This window comes from Oryzias melastigma, linkage group LG14 (assembly GCF_002922805.2).
Source record: "Oryzias melastigma strain HK-1 linkage group LG14, ASM292280v2, whole genome shotgun sequence".
Lineage (NCBI taxonomy): Eukaryota > Metazoa > Chordata > Actinopteri > Beloniformes > Adrianichthyidae > Oryzias > Oryzias melastigma.
In genome coordinates this window covers 20097401-20116207 of record NC_050525.1, presented here as the reverse complement: position 1 = coordinate 20116207, position 18807 = coordinate 20097401, and the positions used below count along the sequence as shown (strand labels likewise).

The 18807-nt window shown below is 39.9% G+C and overlaps 1 protein-coding gene across 3 annotated transcripts in view; it reads right to left on the bottom strand.

Annotated features, from left to right (window-relative positions):
* cpeb4b (cytoplasmic polyadenylation element binding protein 4b) overlaps positions 1 to 18807 on the bottom strand; it is a 32837-nt gene that overhangs the window by 12319 nt on the left and 1711 nt on the right. For all 3 annotated transcript variants that reach the window (XM_024266541.2, XM_024266542.2, XM_024266545.2), the window contains exons 2-4: positions 15996 to 17221; positions 7471 to 7561; positions 2625 to 2675 (exon numbers count right to left, since the gene is read on the bottom strand). In XM_024266541.2, the coding sequence (XP_024122309.1) occupies positions 2625 to 2675; positions 7471 to 7561; positions 15996 to 17177 (1324 nt within the window). In that variant the 5' untranslated portion in view covers positions 17178 to 17221. The remainder of the gene's footprint in view (positions 1 to 2624; positions 2676 to 7470; positions 7562 to 15995; positions 17222 to 18807) is intronic.

Sequence of the window (18807 nt, the reverse complement as noted above, 5' to 3'; positions counted from 1 at the left end):
TTCAGCCAAGCCACAAGCAACAACAGTTTCCAATGACACTAAAGCAAATATGCAACTAGAGTTATAAATATGGTAACTAGGATTAAAATGCAAAGTATGTTAACACCTCCTACAAGAATTTGTAAAACTCCAATAATTCGGGCAGTGAATCAACACAAAGAAACTGGAAGAGATCAGATGTAGGTGGAGGTCAACGACATGGCTGAAGTCAGACTAAAACCTGTCTGTGGAGTTCTCATTGTCCAAACTTCCTAAAGGGTTGTTCAGGGTGACACTAGTAATTGGAGTTTGTTCACAAACTGTCGTGGTGCAGTGGTAGGGCGGTAGACTCCTGATTGGAAGATTGAGGGTTCAATTCCTGCCTTGCCCACCCATGTGTCGAAGTGTCCTTGGGCAAGTACACCTTGCCTCTTGTGGAAGGCTGGCGCCAGTGTGTGAATGTGTGTGTGACTGGGTGAATAGGACTGTGACTGTAAAGTGCTTTGGGCCTTCAAGGGAAGTAGAAAAGGGCTATACTAGTATACGCCATTTACCATAAATGGAAATATTTAAATATTTAATTTGTGGGTACCACAGAAAAAGATGAAGGAAGAGAAGCGTCCAGAGCTTGAGTACAATAATCCTATCCACCTTCAGTGCACTTTCCAAACCAGATGGACGTTAAGTCCACCGGGGAGGTTACAGAGATGGAAACACAGGACAGAAGTAGATGCAGGAAGGATGAAGAGTGCGGCAAAGGAAGTAAAGGTGCATGTAGTAAGAGAGGAAACACAGATTGGAGGCTGAGGAGAAATGAACAGATGAAAAGCTGTATAGAGCTGAGAGAAAATGAGAGTGACTAAGGAGGGGGGATCAAGAGAATGAGGAATGCAATCTGTGTATCCTTCATGAGGCGGAGAGAAAGAGGACTGGTGTGCGGCCTTTATCCGCTGGCACCATCTGTCTCTGGGGCTTGATGACAGCTCCTGACCATGTGATGTCACCATGGGAACCATCAGGCTTTTCAGGAAGCAAATGGCCTCTACCATTTTACATCCGGGGCCAAGGACCAGACACAGCAAATTCACAATAACCACGCACAAACTGCTGATGTGTAGACGAAAACCCCAAAATGGAGAGCAGCACAGCAAACTTGACTTTTAACAGATAAGTGTACCGTCCACCTCTTTATTCATTTATGAAACTGTCAAAATATACCCAAGAGGATAGTTTTCACACAGGTTGGAAAAAATTTTAGCAAAAATGTATAGACCTTAGAATTGTCAAACATCCAAACAAAATGTGTTTGAATTTTACCGGGATATGTTGAGTTGTGCAAAGAGGAAAATAGAAATAGACCTTTCACAAAGAAGTGGAGGAATACTGCTGACTGCAACATGTACTCTATGATAAGGTGGAATTGCGCTGACATCTGATATGCTACCTAATCTCCCACCCCAGCTGTTTTTTGGCCTATGAAGAAATCCAAACTAATCACATTACCTCCAAATACACTTTGTACTGTGTTCATTTGATGAAGCCTTATGCTGTGAGAAGCTATATTGCTAACAAATATTTGGTTTGGCGTTGGCTCTTATTAAATTGTTGACTTTCACTGGATAGATGAGTTCTGCATTTGTTTATAGGCAGTAGAAAAGGTTGCCTGTTTTTTTAAAGGCAAATTTTACTAGTATTTCTGTTTACTAGAGTGCAATCATAAAGTTACAGTGACGGTGATGCTGTGTACAGGAGACAACTACAAGACAGAATACAACATGGTTTAAAAAAAACATAACCCAGTATTGAGAAAGACTTTGCGCTTTTACAGTCATAGAAATCTTCTGATAGCATTAACATGGTAACAAGAAACAAGACGGTATGTCAAAAGTTTAACTTTTTGAGACATGATAGTCCAGTGACCATAAGGGTTCCATCTTCTAGCAGTTTCACCAGTAACTCTTCAGCCTTATTTGCACTGAATGGTCCGGCTTGGTCCGTTTTAATTTGGTCCAGGCAATTCAAGTGAGCATTTCCACTCAAAGTTGGACTGCAGCATTTGCGGGGTGAAGCTAACACCCCTTCCTCCTGGCTTTTGGTTCTTGGTATTTACAAAAGATTTAATTTTATTTGAGAGAAGATTGCAGACAACAAAGAGGAAAACACATGCTTTCTTAGCACTTTCTTTTGTCATAATAACCTTCCGCAAATCAACGAGTTTCAGCAGTAGTTCCACGCTAACCGGTCCATTCCATTTTTCTATAGACCTACAACCAATGGAGGCCCAAAAACAGTACGATTTGGTCCCACTTAATGGGTCTGGTATTTTCAAAATGCCGGACTAGACTGTACCGTACTGCTCAGTGGAAATGAGCTTTAGACTCCTGACCAACTCTGATGGACAAACACCTGGTCAGAAGAAAAGAATCTTCTAGACTCGTTTGATCAAACAGTTTAACAGGATTGAAGCAACTTTCATTAATTAAAGGAACATTTAGATATAGAATCCACAGAATGTTTTCTAAATTAACTTTAAAAGATATCTGAATGGCTACATTTACATTTTCACCCTGAAAAACTTGTTTGTTTTCATACAAAGTTTACAATGTTAGTGGACCATTAAAAACTGTGAGGGAAAGTGTACGTACCATTGAGGGGGAGGGGGTTGTCCGCTCCGGGGTGGGGAAAGCCCAGACGACCTAAACAAAAACAAGGAAAAAAACAGGGGGTAGAATTAATTGTGAAATCTGCCAAAAAAAAAAGTTAACAAGTCAAATAATGTACATTTTAAATATTAGACAGCACATTAGGACATTCAGATTTTTTTTAAATGGCATAAAGTAACAACATTTTACTCAATCAGCTCATAAGTAATGCAAATGAGGACTGCATTAATATAATTAAGGAAAAATGAATCGTTACATCAGCTTGACTTCCAGCCATTTTCTATATCAAGATATAGTGAATATCTAGTTGTATAAAATCTTTTTAAAAATGTCTGTAAGCGTTCTAACTTTATAACATAATCCCTGATTAAATGATCAAGCTCCAAATGCAAAACAAACTGTGGGAGGACTTAATACTAAACTCCCACCAAGACCAGGGACTACCTTTTTATTCAGTAACCTTAAATTGCAACCAAATGAAACACAACCTTGTCTCCCAAAAAAGGTAGAACTAGTAATTTAAAGATACACATTTTCCAAATACCAGGCTGGGGTGATTAAAGTTAACATTTTTGCGCATTGATAAAGCACCAAGTGAGGTTTTCCCATTTTGCAACACAAAGAAAAACATCAAACTAGACACCAAACAATGAAAAATATCAATGATTATTTCAGTCCAGTTTGTTCCAGACATAACTGCTTCATAAATATTTTTTCTTCTTTCTTCCTGATATTGTTGTCACACTAACAAACATACAACCCATGCAGCATCCACACAAGTGCGTGTTGTGATGCCAAAGAGGCTTCAAAGTTATACAAGGCCTGTGTGCTGCAGAGGGTCAATGAGATGAAAAGGCTCAAATAGTGCCACCATTGTTGTGTGGCTGCAGACTGCTCAGCGATTGGTGCATTCCAGTGCCCCCCCTCCTCATCATAGGGAGGTATGCTGGCCCCTCCTCCACACCTTTCATACTCAAACACAACGAACAAAATAACACACCAAACTAGATAGACACTATTAGTCATTTCATTCATTAAATCTTAATATTTACAAAGTGTGATCAGAAGTAAGAGCCTTCATCAAATGAAACAGGTATGTGGAGATGTTTGTTTCCTCACTACACAATACATGAGTTCATCCTCGTGTATTAAGAAGGTGATTGAACTGTAGGTGCCAACCGTCAAATCACCCAAAATTCAAAGTCCATTCAAGCACCGGCTGTCATGTTAGACTGAAAGCTTCTCATAACCTGTGCAGAGCAAATGGTTACGCCGCATCCCTTTGTGGAGAGCTGCGTGTGCCCCCTCCATGAACCTCATTTGCATGCTGCTGGCTGCATACAGTACACTAATAGTTAAAGCACATGGATGCACAAGCTTACACAACACAGCAGTGTGTGCTTGTGTGTAAGCTTGCGGGGAGGCTGAACAGAGGGATCCTTTCTGTCAGTCAGGACAATGCTGGAAGAGATTCAAAGCCAGTTCTACTGTAGACACTTTGTCTGGCCTCGTCTGTTCCCCTGCTTCAAGCGCTCGCACTTTATTCAATATGCTCAGCTGGAATGAAAAATTGGTGCATTTTTGTATGCGATTGGAGCTGGAAGACACATGCTAGTAGCCTTGTACTAATATTGATGACAAAAAAGTGATTAAAATTGATTTAGCTCCAAGCAGGAAAAAAATTAACTTATTCAAATTACAGCAATGTTACTTATAAAGCTGTGCAAGACGAGGCTACAGATAGGAAAGCAGTTCAAGCAGTTTGCTAAACCACTGGAACAAGATGGAAAAATGGATTTAAAAGACAGAAAAGGGTAAAATAAAGTATTCCAGTTTACTCTGGAGCTAAGTTTGGCTCCCATTTAAACAAAATCTCAGGAAGAAAACATGCTTTGGTGTCAAGAGCCAAGACAAGGTTATATTTTAGGCATGATTTAGACAGCAGTGTTAAGGCCCAAACTGGATGTGATTTAGCCTCATGAGTCCAAGGCTACAAAAACAACAAGGTGCTGCTAAAGAAAAAATCTTCAGTATAGCGTTTTATCTTGTTATTCTGGCACTGAAACGGAAATCTGTACTTTACAAGGTTACAATACAATTTGGTATTTTTGCTCCTCCACGGATTTTATTAAGGTTGTACAAAAACAAAAAAATATAAAAATTGTTCCAGGGCCACAGTACATCCAATTCGTTTATGGTAAAAAAAAACGGATGGCAACTTCAGCTGGAGGTTTTGCCCCGCCCAAAACCTTAAACTCAACTAAAGCCTTAAGAAATCAAAGGCGTTTCCTGTCAAACAATGATCTTCTCCAGAACTGCTCCAACCAGCCACTCCCTCGAAACCAACAGTCACCACAAAGTTACTTCTGTTAGTCCAATTGAATGTATATAGAGAACTGGAACTGAGTGACCCCCCCACATTCCATAAAATCCTATAGACTTCTATGGACTTCTTCTATTTGTCAGAATAACCGGTCTGATACTTTTTTCTTAAAATTGTCTTGCTAATCCTACATTTTCACAAGTTATTCAAGTTATAAACTGACCAATCAACCAATCAACCCGGCTTTCAGTGGAAGGGGCGTAGACAAGCTCGATCATGATTGGTGACAGTAGTTGCCATAGAAACATCAACTCAGACCAACTTGAACCAATAACTGTCGACCGGCTCCAAATGGCGGCATCCGTAACGCGGGAAAATGGCGACTGAATTGGCTTCATTTAGCTGGAGCCGGAGGCAACTATGGGTGACGTCAAAACTGCTCTGTCCAGTTCTATATACAGTCAATGGTTAATCCACAATTCGCCTAACATATATGCTACACTGTGAAAAAATAAAAATTAAGGAAAATATTAAATTTTTAAAGCAAGCGGTTGCACAACAGGTTTAAGATTGAGTTATTGGGCAACTCCAACAACTCAAGTCAACTTGACTTAAATTGTAGAGGTTTCTCCCCCTTTTTTTACAGTGTATCAGCTGTACTAAAGTAAAATCTGTGCATTACTGGTTAGTTTTATCAAGTTTTTTGAAAATGCATAACTTTTGATCCAATGCTCTGGAAACTTCCCAGAAGTCTCAGCGCAAAATGTGTGTGCATTGACGCTCACTAGATTGTTGAACAGAGAATAAACTGCATCTGAAGAATTTGTCATTGTATGTATGTAAATGTATATTTTTAATCAATTATCCAAGTTCTAATCATCAGAACACAGTGTATTCATAAAAAGTCTTTGAAAAATGTTTATAGTCCCTAGGTTTTTAAGGGGTGACGTCACATTTAGCGTATGAAAGAAAATGTAGTGAGCATTTGTATGAATTACATTAAAACCCAAGGTATTTGATAGATCCGTACTATATAGTTGTTTAGGGGACAGGAAGTAGTGAGGGAATTTGGACATTCCCATAAACAACTGTTTATTTTAATTATCAGTCAGACCTAAAACAGACTTTTCTAATATAATGGGATACATCTGGTTTTTTTTTTGTTTGTTTGTTTTGTTTTTTAACAAATCTGTCTCTTAAAATAAGAAGCACAAGCATTTAAAAAGTCGTATTAAGAAAAATATCGATTCTTTAATAAAGAAGACTTGACACTCTCATAATAAAGCAGTTTCTGGTTTGTCTAGACAAACTTGGACGACTGGAAAGCTTCAAGCACTTGTTTAACAGGACTCGTGAAACCCCAACAGAAACCTGTGTTTCTGTGACTGCAAAAAAAATGACTTGGTGTCGCAAACAACACAAAAACCTGATTCAACAATTCTCCACAATCTGCTAGTTTATCACAAACTGCCTTTCTTACTCAAAAGTCAATAAATATTGTTAACATTTAAAAATAATTAGTTATGTAAGCATTAATCAAATTTCACATTCATTTTAAATGTTCAAATTTGATATTTATCTTTAGTGAGATTCCTAACTAAAATGTGCTTTTTTTTTATAAGTTATGACTAATGTACACACATTTGTTTGCTTCTTTGTGACCACAGACATACACGCACCAGAACAATCCTGCATCTCAGGTTGTACTATAAGTGTCATTTATAACCTTTTATAAAGTTTTTTTGAGGAAAAAAAGGAGAAAAAAAACAGGAGTCGCTTTATGAAAATGACGTAACCTTTCAAGAAAACCTTCGTTTCTGTGCACGCCTGTCACTCCTGATCCTTGTTCTTGCTACAAGCAAAGAGAGGGAGACCTCACCTCAGCGTGCAGATGCTGTGATCGCATAAATGTGGCAGCCTCATTTGCGACTGCAGCATGTTCCGAAAAACAACAAAAAAGCACTCTGGTTTCTAAATAGAAAGCCTACCTCAACATTCCTAATAAGCAAGAGAAAAGAAAAGGCCAAACACACTGTGCTGTGCACAAGTTATTTAAATACTGATCCTTCTTGGTTGCCTTTTTTACCATAATTATCATAATTACTGAATGTAAAAAAGAAAGAAGAAGAAGAAAGGCAGGAGTGTAATCTGACTGCTTTATAGAGTGACCTTCTGGATTATTATAGGATATAAAACTAATTGATAGCCGCTTATGGTTGGGGAAGAAAGTTCAAATCAGCACAATGTTGTTGGACTGACTAACTGATATTAGGTGTGTGGAAGTTACTTCCTTTTATCTAAATATAATAAAGCAGCCATAATATGTGATACAAGAGGGTTGTATTTGATATAGAAAGCAAAATATAATGAGATAATGCCTTAATTTAGGTCCTGTTCTTAAAGTATTGGCACATACGTACATGCCAAGTGAGACTAATTTTGTTTTTTAATCAATTAAAAAAAAAGTTTTTCATGTTGATAATTGACATCTGGATTCCTCCTCACCTTTCAGGGTGTCTTGCTCCGCCCTCATGATGTCAATCAGGGAGCTCTCTAAAGTGTTCATGTTGAAGCTGTCAAATGACCGGGTGCGTTCCTGAAAAGCAGAAAGGGGAAAAAATATTTAAAATAAACATATGCAGTTCTTAAATCTAGGATCCTTTCATTCTTTATAATTTAACTAAAATACATTTTTTTTCAAACATTTCTTTTAACTCACATTTTTTTTTCTTTACCGATTCTCCACCATGAGACACCCCCATCATAGTGGCAATGAAAACAGACCCCCCATTCCATTACTCAGCTAAACTCTATGTGCTTAGGTGTTTAAGGATAATCCAAATCGTGCTTAACAGCAAAATGAAGCCACAGCTAAACGTGTTTCCTGGCATCAACCCAGTGCCACCTTAAAAGAGCGGAGCCATCCTTGGCTACTCTGGACGCTCTTGCTCAAAAATGTGTACACACACAATCACACCCTTACAGTATGCACTAAATATGCCAACAAGCTAAAAATATGTCCCGTACACAAACACAAGTGCCCCACTGATAAGGTTTCTGTCTCGACTCCACCTCAACCAAATATGCAGACCGTGACAACAGCGAGTCCAAATGACAAGCCCCCTCAGTTTCCTTCCATTGAGTGACAATATGAAATTTATATTCTTATTGTTTTCATCTTTTAAATGGGTTGAATGTCTGATTTCCAGTTCCGTTGTGTTGTTGTGTTGTGCTCCTTCCTTCCTCATTTTTTTTTTTGTAATGTTCTTTCCAGTCATTCTTTGATGAATGTCACCCGCAAAAAAGCAGAAATCCTTTTGAAATCTTTTTAAAAAGTCTCCTGCTGACTACAAGTTTCCATAGTTTTTAACCTTCTGTGTCATTCATTTAGGCTAAACATAGCTTTTTCTGATTTTTTCCAGTGTTCCTTTAAAGGATTTGCAGGTGCTTCCGGCACAAATTTATATAAGGAGTTTATGCAAATATGGGGATTTAATTTGTAGAACATCCAAGAGCACACCCGCTCCAAATTGATGATATTTAATAAAACTGGGAGGCTGCTTCTCTACAACAGACGAGACACATTTTTAAGGCTTGAAAACATCCACTGATCGAGTTCGACAAGAAGCTCGACACACCGGAGGACCATCTCTCTGCACCAACGTGACCCATTTTCCTCAGAAGTAATGTGGCGCATAAATTCGGAGTGTGAATGGAATTTTTTTCTAAAGTCTAAAAGCTGAACTAAAAAAAAGGAGCATTCAACCAGCCAGGTGTATTAACCATTTACTGTCATTGCCGGCTGCACAGAATTCTTGCCATTCTATCTGGAGGCAAACAATGTTTAGTTGAACACACAAACGGAGACCTCACACTGAGCAAAAGCACTTTACTCAAAATGGGTTATGAGCGGGCACAAAAGAGATCTGCAAGTAGCACACAGAGAGACATTCACCGTGTGGTGTTTTGGGGGGAAATTCACCTCGTCTGGAAAGCCTGACAAACATCTTGACAAGAAGATCAACACTGCGTGATCAGCTCTGCCCTCTGTCTGACAGATGATTGTCAGGCCTTGCACAACAGGCATTGACCAACAAGTCAGTCGACTTGTCAGTAATCAGGATAGTCAGTTTTGTCTTCACACGTGTCTTAGCTCTCGAGGATTTATCCAGCTCCAGATCCTTCACAACTTAAGGTAACGTCAAGCAAGCAAACTTTAAAAGCAGGGCCACTCAATGGGGGGAAAAAAAGAGGAAAAAAGGGAAGAAAAACACGCTCATACCATACTGTGCTACCATGAACTCGACAGGGGTCAAAAGCGAAAGGGTTCAAAAAAACAGACCTACGTCTGTGAACCACATGACTAAGGGTGCACACGGCAGTCAGCTCAGTTTTTCAGCCAGTGTCTGTAATCTGCAGAGACTCCTAAATTCAATCCTTCGTTTGAGTGTCTGATCATCCAAACCGTGTGGATTTTTGTTTTGGCAAACTTGCTAGTGGTTGTGCCAAAACCGCTCCACTGATGCCAAATTTTACCAGTGTGAAATGATGCACGACTCAAAAAACTAACAATCAGAAAAATAAATAAGATAGGACACACCCAACACACACACTCTCCCTTTCAAGCAAAAACCAAAGATATGGGCTAGAACAAGTCCTCTGTTGTCTTGAATCCCAATTTGTAATGCAGGCTTGGGAAAATGCTTCAGGTCAAAAACACTTTAATAAGAGCTAAGAACTGGTTATTGTGGGAATAAGCATAAGCTTTCCCCCATCGCATTCATAAAAGCAATCAGGTGAAATAATGTTAGAGCAAACCTTTCAACATTTGAGACATTGCTTTATCGAGTTTAGCCACCCGTTTTCTTCTTATCCAAATTGAACTATGTAAAATACAAGCTTGTGCTTTGGAGTTGCTAAGCATTAACCTACACATGTGCAGATGGTTTTAGTAAAGAGATTTTTTTTTTATTTCTATTTTTTCCCACACCTGGCCAGGATTGAGTATGTAAGCACATATTTGACTTAATATCTAAGGAAATTCATGTTCTGTGATCTAAAAATTACCCGACAGCAGGCAGAGGTTATAGGGATGAGCATAAAACATTTGCTGCATGCAGAGAAATGTAGGTCCAATAAATAGATTAAATATCCAACCTGTATGTGATTAAAATGACAAAGAGAAAATTATGTGCACTATTTCACTGCAAAACCTAAGCAACGTTAGCATTTTTAAAGTGAATATACCATAAGCTTCATTTCCACTGAGTGGTCCGGTCCAGTACAGTATAGTAAAGTATATGGGTAGGGAGAAGCCGCAGGGGTAAGGGAAAAATTGGGATTTGACCTAACATTTTTCTATGAATTGTAAGACACTACAGCATTCCATTGGAAGATAATTGTACATTATGAATATGCCAAGAAATGAATTTGTTGTAGGAAAAGTCTTTTACCTTAGAGAGGGATTTTCTAGTGCTAATTTTTTGGCCTTGACCACTCTGTCCAAAAAAAGCAGCATTCCAAAGTCATTGTTTTTCACTTTTAACCCTTAACAGTACAGACAATATTGACTACCGTAACTCTTCAACCGTTGAGGCAATTGACATAATTCCAGTGGATTCTGAAGCGGAGAAAAGCAGGCACACAAGACCACACAAGTCAATTAAACCGCCACAGCCATTCTGATTCTAAAGAAACACATACTTTAGCTCTGTCCTAAGGTTCAACATCTACCTCTTGCTTCAAATTTTACCATAGTTTCTATAAAAACATCTGCTAAAACAGAAAATGTCATTTTTTTCAAGTCAAGGCCTTAAGTATGTTCCATTGCATTGCACAATGTGGGAAAAGCAACTACAGGGTGTCAGGGTAGAAGAGAGAGGGTTAAAAATAAACATTTGGGCATGAACGTCTTCAGCTTAGCCTTCCCTCTCAAGCGAGATTTAATCTTCCACAGAACATCAGCAGATTTTAATGGCACAAGGAGAAGCAACGGACAATTTACTGCAGCTGAATTGCTTCTGCAATTGATAATCATCCCTGTTTGTTGACTATTGATGAAAAATAGCAGTCATATAAGCTAAAAGGCTGAAGTAGATGACCCAAAGGCTGGATTGCTGTAGGGCAATTTTCTTTTTAATGACTCATTAGTAAATCTACCTCCTAATGGCTTTAGAAAACTGCTGGTCTGTTCATCCATTTTGTCCAGTTTTCTCAATCTAAACAGAATGTAGTTTTTTCTTGTTTTACTCTGTGTTTCAAAGTTTTCCGTGACCATCTCTCCTGACTTACTTCTTTACTAGCACTTGCCATCTGAAAGTGTTAAAATATCACATCTGAGAGGCTTTCACACAGGCAACTGGTGAAGACTGATGAGTATAGTCTATCGGGGTGGGTTGTCACTGACCTCCAACATGGAAAATTGGCTAAAATACTTGCAGTGTGAAGACGGTTTGAAGGATAAAAGCCTCCACAATCGATAGGCACACTGAAATTTTCCACTCTTCCTAAACATCTCGAGTTGCGCGGCGAGCGTCTGATCTCAAACCAGACGCGACACAAAGGAAAGCCAAAGGGAAGAAGCAAAGGTGGAGAAGCGAACAGCAAGGTAAGCTGTTGCAAAACGAGAACAAAGAGGGGGCAGGGAGAGGAAGTCGGTTGAGCTTTTGTCTTCTTGGTCAAATATTTCAAAGTCCCGTGACGACATGAAAGACTCCCAACTGTCAAAAACATCCAATTACTTAGCATTGCTTGAATGACTCACAAGTTTGCCTATGGACGTCTTTTAACAAGAAGGACAGTAAAAAAAACAAAGTTGTAGCAGCGTTTTAGTTGCATTCAATGGCTTGAGCCAAATGCAAAATGACACCTTCACATTAATTCTGCTTTGTCTTCCTTCTTTGTTAAAACACCTGTGCTGAAGACTTAGCCTAAGAACTAATTGGAGCTCCCGCACACACAAGTGTGCGCACGCACACGTAAATTATCTTTCCGTTTCAGAGGGTTGTCAAGAGTGGGAGAGGAGCACAATGAGGCTGTATGAGCAGCAGAGTGATGTGCTCACAGCACAGCCATGACTGCTCATTAGTCCGTAAAGCATCTCTCTCATACAACACAACTTTCACAAGAACCAGAGGTAATTGCAACAACTTTGGGATTCTGCAACTTAATGGTGAAGTGTGTTTTTTTTAGACATTGAAGGTTGTTCAACCTTTTTAACCTTTAACGGTGTCTGTTCTCATTCTAACAATTCAAAAAAACAAAAACAAAAAAAAACAAAGGAGGGCTATAATTAAAGTACTTTGATGAAAGAAAACAGTCTAACAGAGTGGGAACTAAAACTCGGCTGTGTTGTGGATACAAAGGCAATAAGATGCAACTGATTTAAGGTGGAGGACGTGTTATTCTCCTGTTGCTGTAGAAACAGATGAGACTTGAGAGTTTTGCAAAATCAGGTCAGCAAAGGTCGTGACCTGTCCAAAAGTGTATCTTTTTTTCTTAAAGCAGTACTTAGAAAATGTTTTTTTTTTTTTTAAGATGAGCTCTTACAAAATCGTAAAAATCCAATTTCATACAAGTCTTCAACTGGAATACGTGTGTCAGTACATGAATATAAAAATCCTGAACTCACCAGAGCTCTTTGGTACTGACTGTTTTTTGTTTGGCTACAACTATGTTCAGCAAAAAAGAAAAAAAAATCTACACAAACAAGGTAAACATCGACATGCACAGTCAGTTTAATAACATGCTGTCCAGGAAATGGCACCACATAAATCTACAGCACCTCTGAGCTCCACAAACAGTAAGGAGGGAACTGTAACCAACAGTTAGCCAGGTGGCTTAATAAGACAATATCCTGCCCTGGCTGACTCTCCTCCAGGCCCTGCAGGTGTGGACCTCGTCACTGGCCAAATCTGTACATCCACAGAAATGGCACAGAAAAAAAGAAAATTGCCAGGCTTTAACCCCACTCTACAGCAACAGACGCTCAGGTGAAACATCTCCTCTTAAGTGCCTAAGTGCCACATTGCAGCACAAAACTATACCTCAAGCACAGTTGACATTTTTCCAACTCGTATACACACCGTTATCTCAACCATTGAGACATCCACAAGGCTTCTGTGTTTGAACAATTTTCCAAAGGGGGAATGTTGCAAAAAGTGCAACATCACAGTCACAGGACAATCCGCTGCCTCGTCTCTCTTGAATTCTGAGCAACAATCCATTTCAAGAAAACCTGTTTTAAGAAACGTAGCATGTGATGAGAAGTTCCAGAGACAGTGGAAAGGCTGAACAATGGCTGCTGAGCCCTCATCTGTCCTGTGGGTGCTAAAATGGGAACTATTCGAGACAGTTGAAGAAAGATTTACAGTGGAGGAGGGGGACATCAGTTGCTCACAGAGTTCGTTTAGAAAAAACATCCCAAAGCTGAGAATGCCGCTTAGTCAAGTATCAGGGTTAATCTGAAAAGATCAAACATGGCCTAAAAACTGGCGAGAAGAACTTGCTGATGTTCTCTGCAAATTTAATCAAAGTTGTTAATGTTGCTAAATGAAAGGGGACCAACATCAAAACCTCAAATTTGACAACAAAATAACTATATTCCAGAATAGAACAATAACATGTGTGTCTTGTGCCAGTATTAAAAAGCTATTTTAACACTGCAGTGCGATCTTTTTGACCAGAAACAAAAACAGCTTTACCAAAAGAATGCTCTTAAAATGTTGAGAGTTGGGTCTTCAAGTTTGATTCTATTTTTCATCGCCTTCATGCCTTCCATGCATCCATTTTCTGACACTTGTGTTGGACCGGGTCACTCTCCAAGGGATTAAATCTATCCAGCAAGTCCCAAGGCTGCTTTAAACCCTCCTCTCAGAAGAACATGTCTGACACAAATCCCCTGAGATGGACCTGGAAGACCCAGTGTCCAAATGCTCCAACCACCCCAGTTGGCTCCAGTCTATGCAGAAGAGCTTCACTTAAGTTGTCAGATCTTTTCGTTCTTTCCCAAAGGGGCTAGTCCAGGTGTTTATCATAAGTCATTTATTTTGGTTGTTCAAATTGGGCCCTTCTTTACAGCTCATGACCATAAGTGATGGTTAGAGCACGGGCTGACATGTAAACAAAAAGACTTATCTGTCGGTTCGAAGGTGAAGCTTCTACAGTGTCTGTTGACTGAGATAACAATGTATTCAACTTACCAGTAAAAAAACAGCTGTTTAAATGCTGCATTAGGACTATATCAATGAAAAGAATAAGGAAAAAGTTACTCAATTGGGATTTAACTTTACAATTAAAGTAAGTGTAATTACAAGGTTTAAACGCCTAATTTTGTTTCTAGATTCAGAAACAAAAATCAAAGGAATGATCTATACCCTATACAGAAACATATTTAAGCAAAAAACAGCATGAATTGATAATTTGTGGCTTCATTTGTTTCACTTGATTGAAAAAAAAATCAATGAGAACACAGAAATGGGTAAATAGGTTACACTTGCATAATCCTTCCCCTTTTCACAACTACACAGCCTTGCAAAGCCACCCTCCATCTGCCTTAACAGAATCAAGAGGGCAAAAGGACAATGGTATTTAGTTGATCTAATTCAAGGTAAAAAAAAAGATGCATTTCATCTGACTTTGCTTGAAATTTTAGTTTGAAACAAAAAAAGAAACTATCTCTATATACAAGACCTAGCAGTTGGACATTTAACCTTGAAAAGTCTCCTTCTTATACCTGAATACAGAAAAAAGGTGAGAACTTTGGGTTTATTCAAGCATGAGCTTACCCCTATAACCAACAGAAATTGCCTACTATTAACAATAATTATAAATTACCCAAAAATACATACTTGTTTTTGCAAAAAAACATATACATATATTTAAGACATGTCAAGGCATGTCAGCATATGATCCTTACTATCTAACCTTTGGAGCTGTGTGAGTCATTCATTGCAAATAGAGATGAAACAAAACATTCTTGAAAAGGTCACAGCTAAAAAAGCCTTTGAATTTTAAAACGCTTTTATACTTTGCTTGTACCATGACAAACAGTCATTCAAAGGAAGCAGACACAGCAGAAGGGAAACAATACCTCACAAACTCTCCTGTATTCCATCAAGGAGAATGTTAAGGGAACAAAGTCAACTGAGAAATGGTCACCGACCCTTTCTCACTATTGGCAAAGGAGGAAACATTGTGCAACGATTGAAAAAAACAAAGGATGCATTTGAGTGCTCGGAGAACCCTCTGTTTAAGTCATCAGCCCAATCTGGGCCAAAGGCAGCCTCACTATCTGCACCTATGCCTCTGTTTATCAGCTGTTAGAGTTAACACTACTCAATGAAGTGTCTGTCATGTCCATCTCCATGCTCCCATTTATCTCAAAATATCATCCCTGGCTCTTGTTCTTAACTATGTCGACATATTGTGTGTAGATTACCACATCAAAAATCAACCTAACCTATTTTTCACTAGTATGATAGGCTTCGAAAGCCATAACATAAATGATTACCAAAAATCTAACATGATAAAATGATGAATCTTCATTTTACCAGCTAAGACTGACTGATATGATAGAGCAGCAGAAGAACAGATTTAAACCCTTTTCATGATGAGCTGTTCTGTATTTTTGTGTCAGTTTTGGTTTCCCATTACCATGATTGCAACCTTTCTTCCTTTGTCTCTGATCTGATCCTCATCTCCTCTCCGTCCCATCTCAACCCCCTCCCACCACCACCCCAACCTCAAGCACACATATGTGGCACACCCCGGTGCAGCGATGGAGGCGCATTACTCATCATCGCCGACACACAGCTGTGGAGGTCCAGCAGCAGCTACTTTATTACTGAAAGACCACACTTAGCAACGCCATCCTTCCTCGTCATTTCTAAAGATGGCAGCAATGCCACACGCTGTAACAATAAGAGCAGCATGACACCTCAACACTGCACACACCTACTGAGGTACAAGAATGCATTACGGTTCATAAAAAAGCAGCAAGCTATTTATTGCAACTATCAACACATACTGACCTGAAACGGGAAAATGTTATCACTGCGGCTAACGCCATCATCTATCCAGGATTTGGGGTTGAAGCCCGCCGGACTGTTTCGAGGATACTTTTGGGATGTCACGTGGTTGTTAGGGAAGGTCTTTTTCAGTGGAGAGATAGAGTTGATGGGAGTCATCCCGCCGTTCAATCCACGGCGATAATCTCTGCCCTGAGAGCCTCCCCAACCGCCGCCGCCACTGCCATAGCCTCCTCCAGGACTCCATGAAGTTGAGGATCCAGGGGAGGGAGAGGGACTCTGGTAGCTAGCTGAACCCCAGGGGGATGGGGGCTTGTTCAAGCTGTTGGACAAATGTGGCAGCTGACTGAAAGCTGGGTTTCTGTGCGGGAAGGGAGGCGGAGGGTGAGGGGAGGCCGGGGAACGCCGGTGCTGCTGGTGTTGGTTGTGGGGGTGCTGGAAGTGGGGGTGCGGGGGTGGCGCCGGATGGTGCTGGGACAAGGCCGCAGCTGGTCCAATTTGGGGGGAGAAGTTCCCACCGAAGCCTGGGCTAACGTGGTGGGAGAAGTTCTGGAACAGCAGAGTCCCGTTGTTGGCGGACACCGGGTTGAAGAAGCTGACGTCTTCGTTGATGATTGTTGACGGTGCGGGCGGAATGGCAGCTGACCAATTGTTGAAGCCGGTGAGTGATGACGAGGTGGTACTGGACTGTACTGGACCAGTTCCACCTAGGCCAGATGTTTCTTGGTAGTCAAAGCCAGTCAGGACGGGTGACTCAAGGCGAAGCTGCTTCTCCTTCCCGTTGCCACCCTCTGATGTGCCGTTCTCTGTCTTGGTTTCCTTGGCTTTTTCCAGTTCTGAAATGATCCCACCATTGCTTCCACCTTCCTGGTGACTCCCAGGAGATAACTGCTGTTTCTCCTGCGTTTCTTGCATTTCCTGTTGCTGCTGTGCTTTGGGCTTCTCTGCCCCCCCCAAGATTTCATCTTGCACGCTGTTGTGGGTGGCAGAGGTAGAGAAGAGCCAGGGAGAGCCTCCCGTGCTGCCATTCCCTGTGGCTGTGGTGCTGTTTATGAAAGCAGCGGGGCTCTGGGACACATTTTGGTGGTGGTGTGGAGGCTGCAGATGCGGGTGGATTCGGACCGGGAATGCAGACTTGTTGCCAGTGTTGTTTTGAACTAGAACACCAAACCCGTAATCCCCCATTTGTTTTGTTCCCCAGAACAAATGCTATCGTGATCTCTTTGGTCCTATTGAGAGAAAAGCACACAGGATGCACACAGGTTAAAAGTCAGCCTTTCTCATTTCCCTTTAGATCGAGGGATTTAAAAACTACTAGCTTTTCATTTTCTTTGTAAGTTACATCTGAACATAGTCACAATATACTTAAAATAAAATATTGACTTTACAAAGACAACATTAATATGTGTTGAAATTGGAAATCTTTTCAAAATAAAACTAAAGCTAATCACTTCGATCATTTGAGAAAAATTGTAAAAATATTTCCATTTGGGTTACACTTAATTTTCTGAAAGTTTCGCCCATAAGAAATGTCTAATATTCTGGTTTTTTTAGTAATATGGTCACATAACCCACTGCACAGCGACCTAAATGCAAAATTTTCAGCAAATTCGGTAGGTGGCGCTTGGCAGAATTTGTAAATGAGAGGTAGCAGTCGCACTTTTACAGGCCGCAACGAGAGGTTTTAAGAAAAGAACATTTTTATTCGCAAGTCATTTTTAAAACACATGGCCAGTACTGAACTTTTGCCTTGGCCGTATGGTCCCTGGGGAAGGGTTAAGTTTAGGATTACAGTTATGGTTAAACCACCAAATGGTTCTGACTCATCGCTCCTCGAGAAGATTAATCAAACGCGGAGAACACATGTCACACACCTAGGTGCATGACAGCTAATACGACTTTAACTTTAAGTTTAACTTGAAATATATGTGGCAAACAACAAAATCCAGCCCTTGACGCACTTAAAATACATGCAGCAATGTGCATCTTGGCTGCACATATTACATGAATTTACATCGGTTTTTGTGCTGGTCGCATGCAGATACGTGCAAATAATATCAGCCTTAAGCAAAAGTTAATATTTTACGGTGATTGGACAATTTTTCTCTAAAAGTTGACATTGGTTAGTGGCTGCCTGGGCACATTTAGAGGTCGCAGTGGGGATGAGGCCATTACGAAAACAGGCGACACAGGCACATTTACATTAAAAGTGGGGTCATCTAGACCCCACAAGACAGCGCCCTGAACTTTTTTTTTCTCAATGATTTATTTATCTTCACTGGTGTCCGTGGCAGACATAAAATCCTGTCCCCCTTTGTCATGGGAGGGATCACACATCAATGTAAGGGTAGGGTCATCTGGACCCCATAAGACAGCATAAAGGTTAAAAAGCAGGTCATTCTGCATGCCAATCGCCATCAACCTTCATGACCACGCCAAGGATTTTCAAAATAATTGAGTGGCAGCATGAAATCTTGAAGATTCTGCCAATGCCTCCCCATGTGTGGCTGTAGCTTTGAACAGGTAACGAGTGGATTTTTGAAATGAATTTCAAAATAAAAGAAATCAGCAAATAAAAAAATACTAACCAGTCACCTTTTATTACATAGGAATATCAGCTCATGTAATAGTAATCATTAGCATCGGTAAGTGAATTATTTATTTCTTTAGTAGTATGTTAAACTTTTATATATTTTTGCCCAGCTTTTAATTTATAATTCAGTGGTTCTCAACATGTTCCAGCTGAATTTAATTAATGTAATTATTAAGGAAAATGGTTCTAATAACGTTTGAATATTTGTATTGGCAGGTGAAA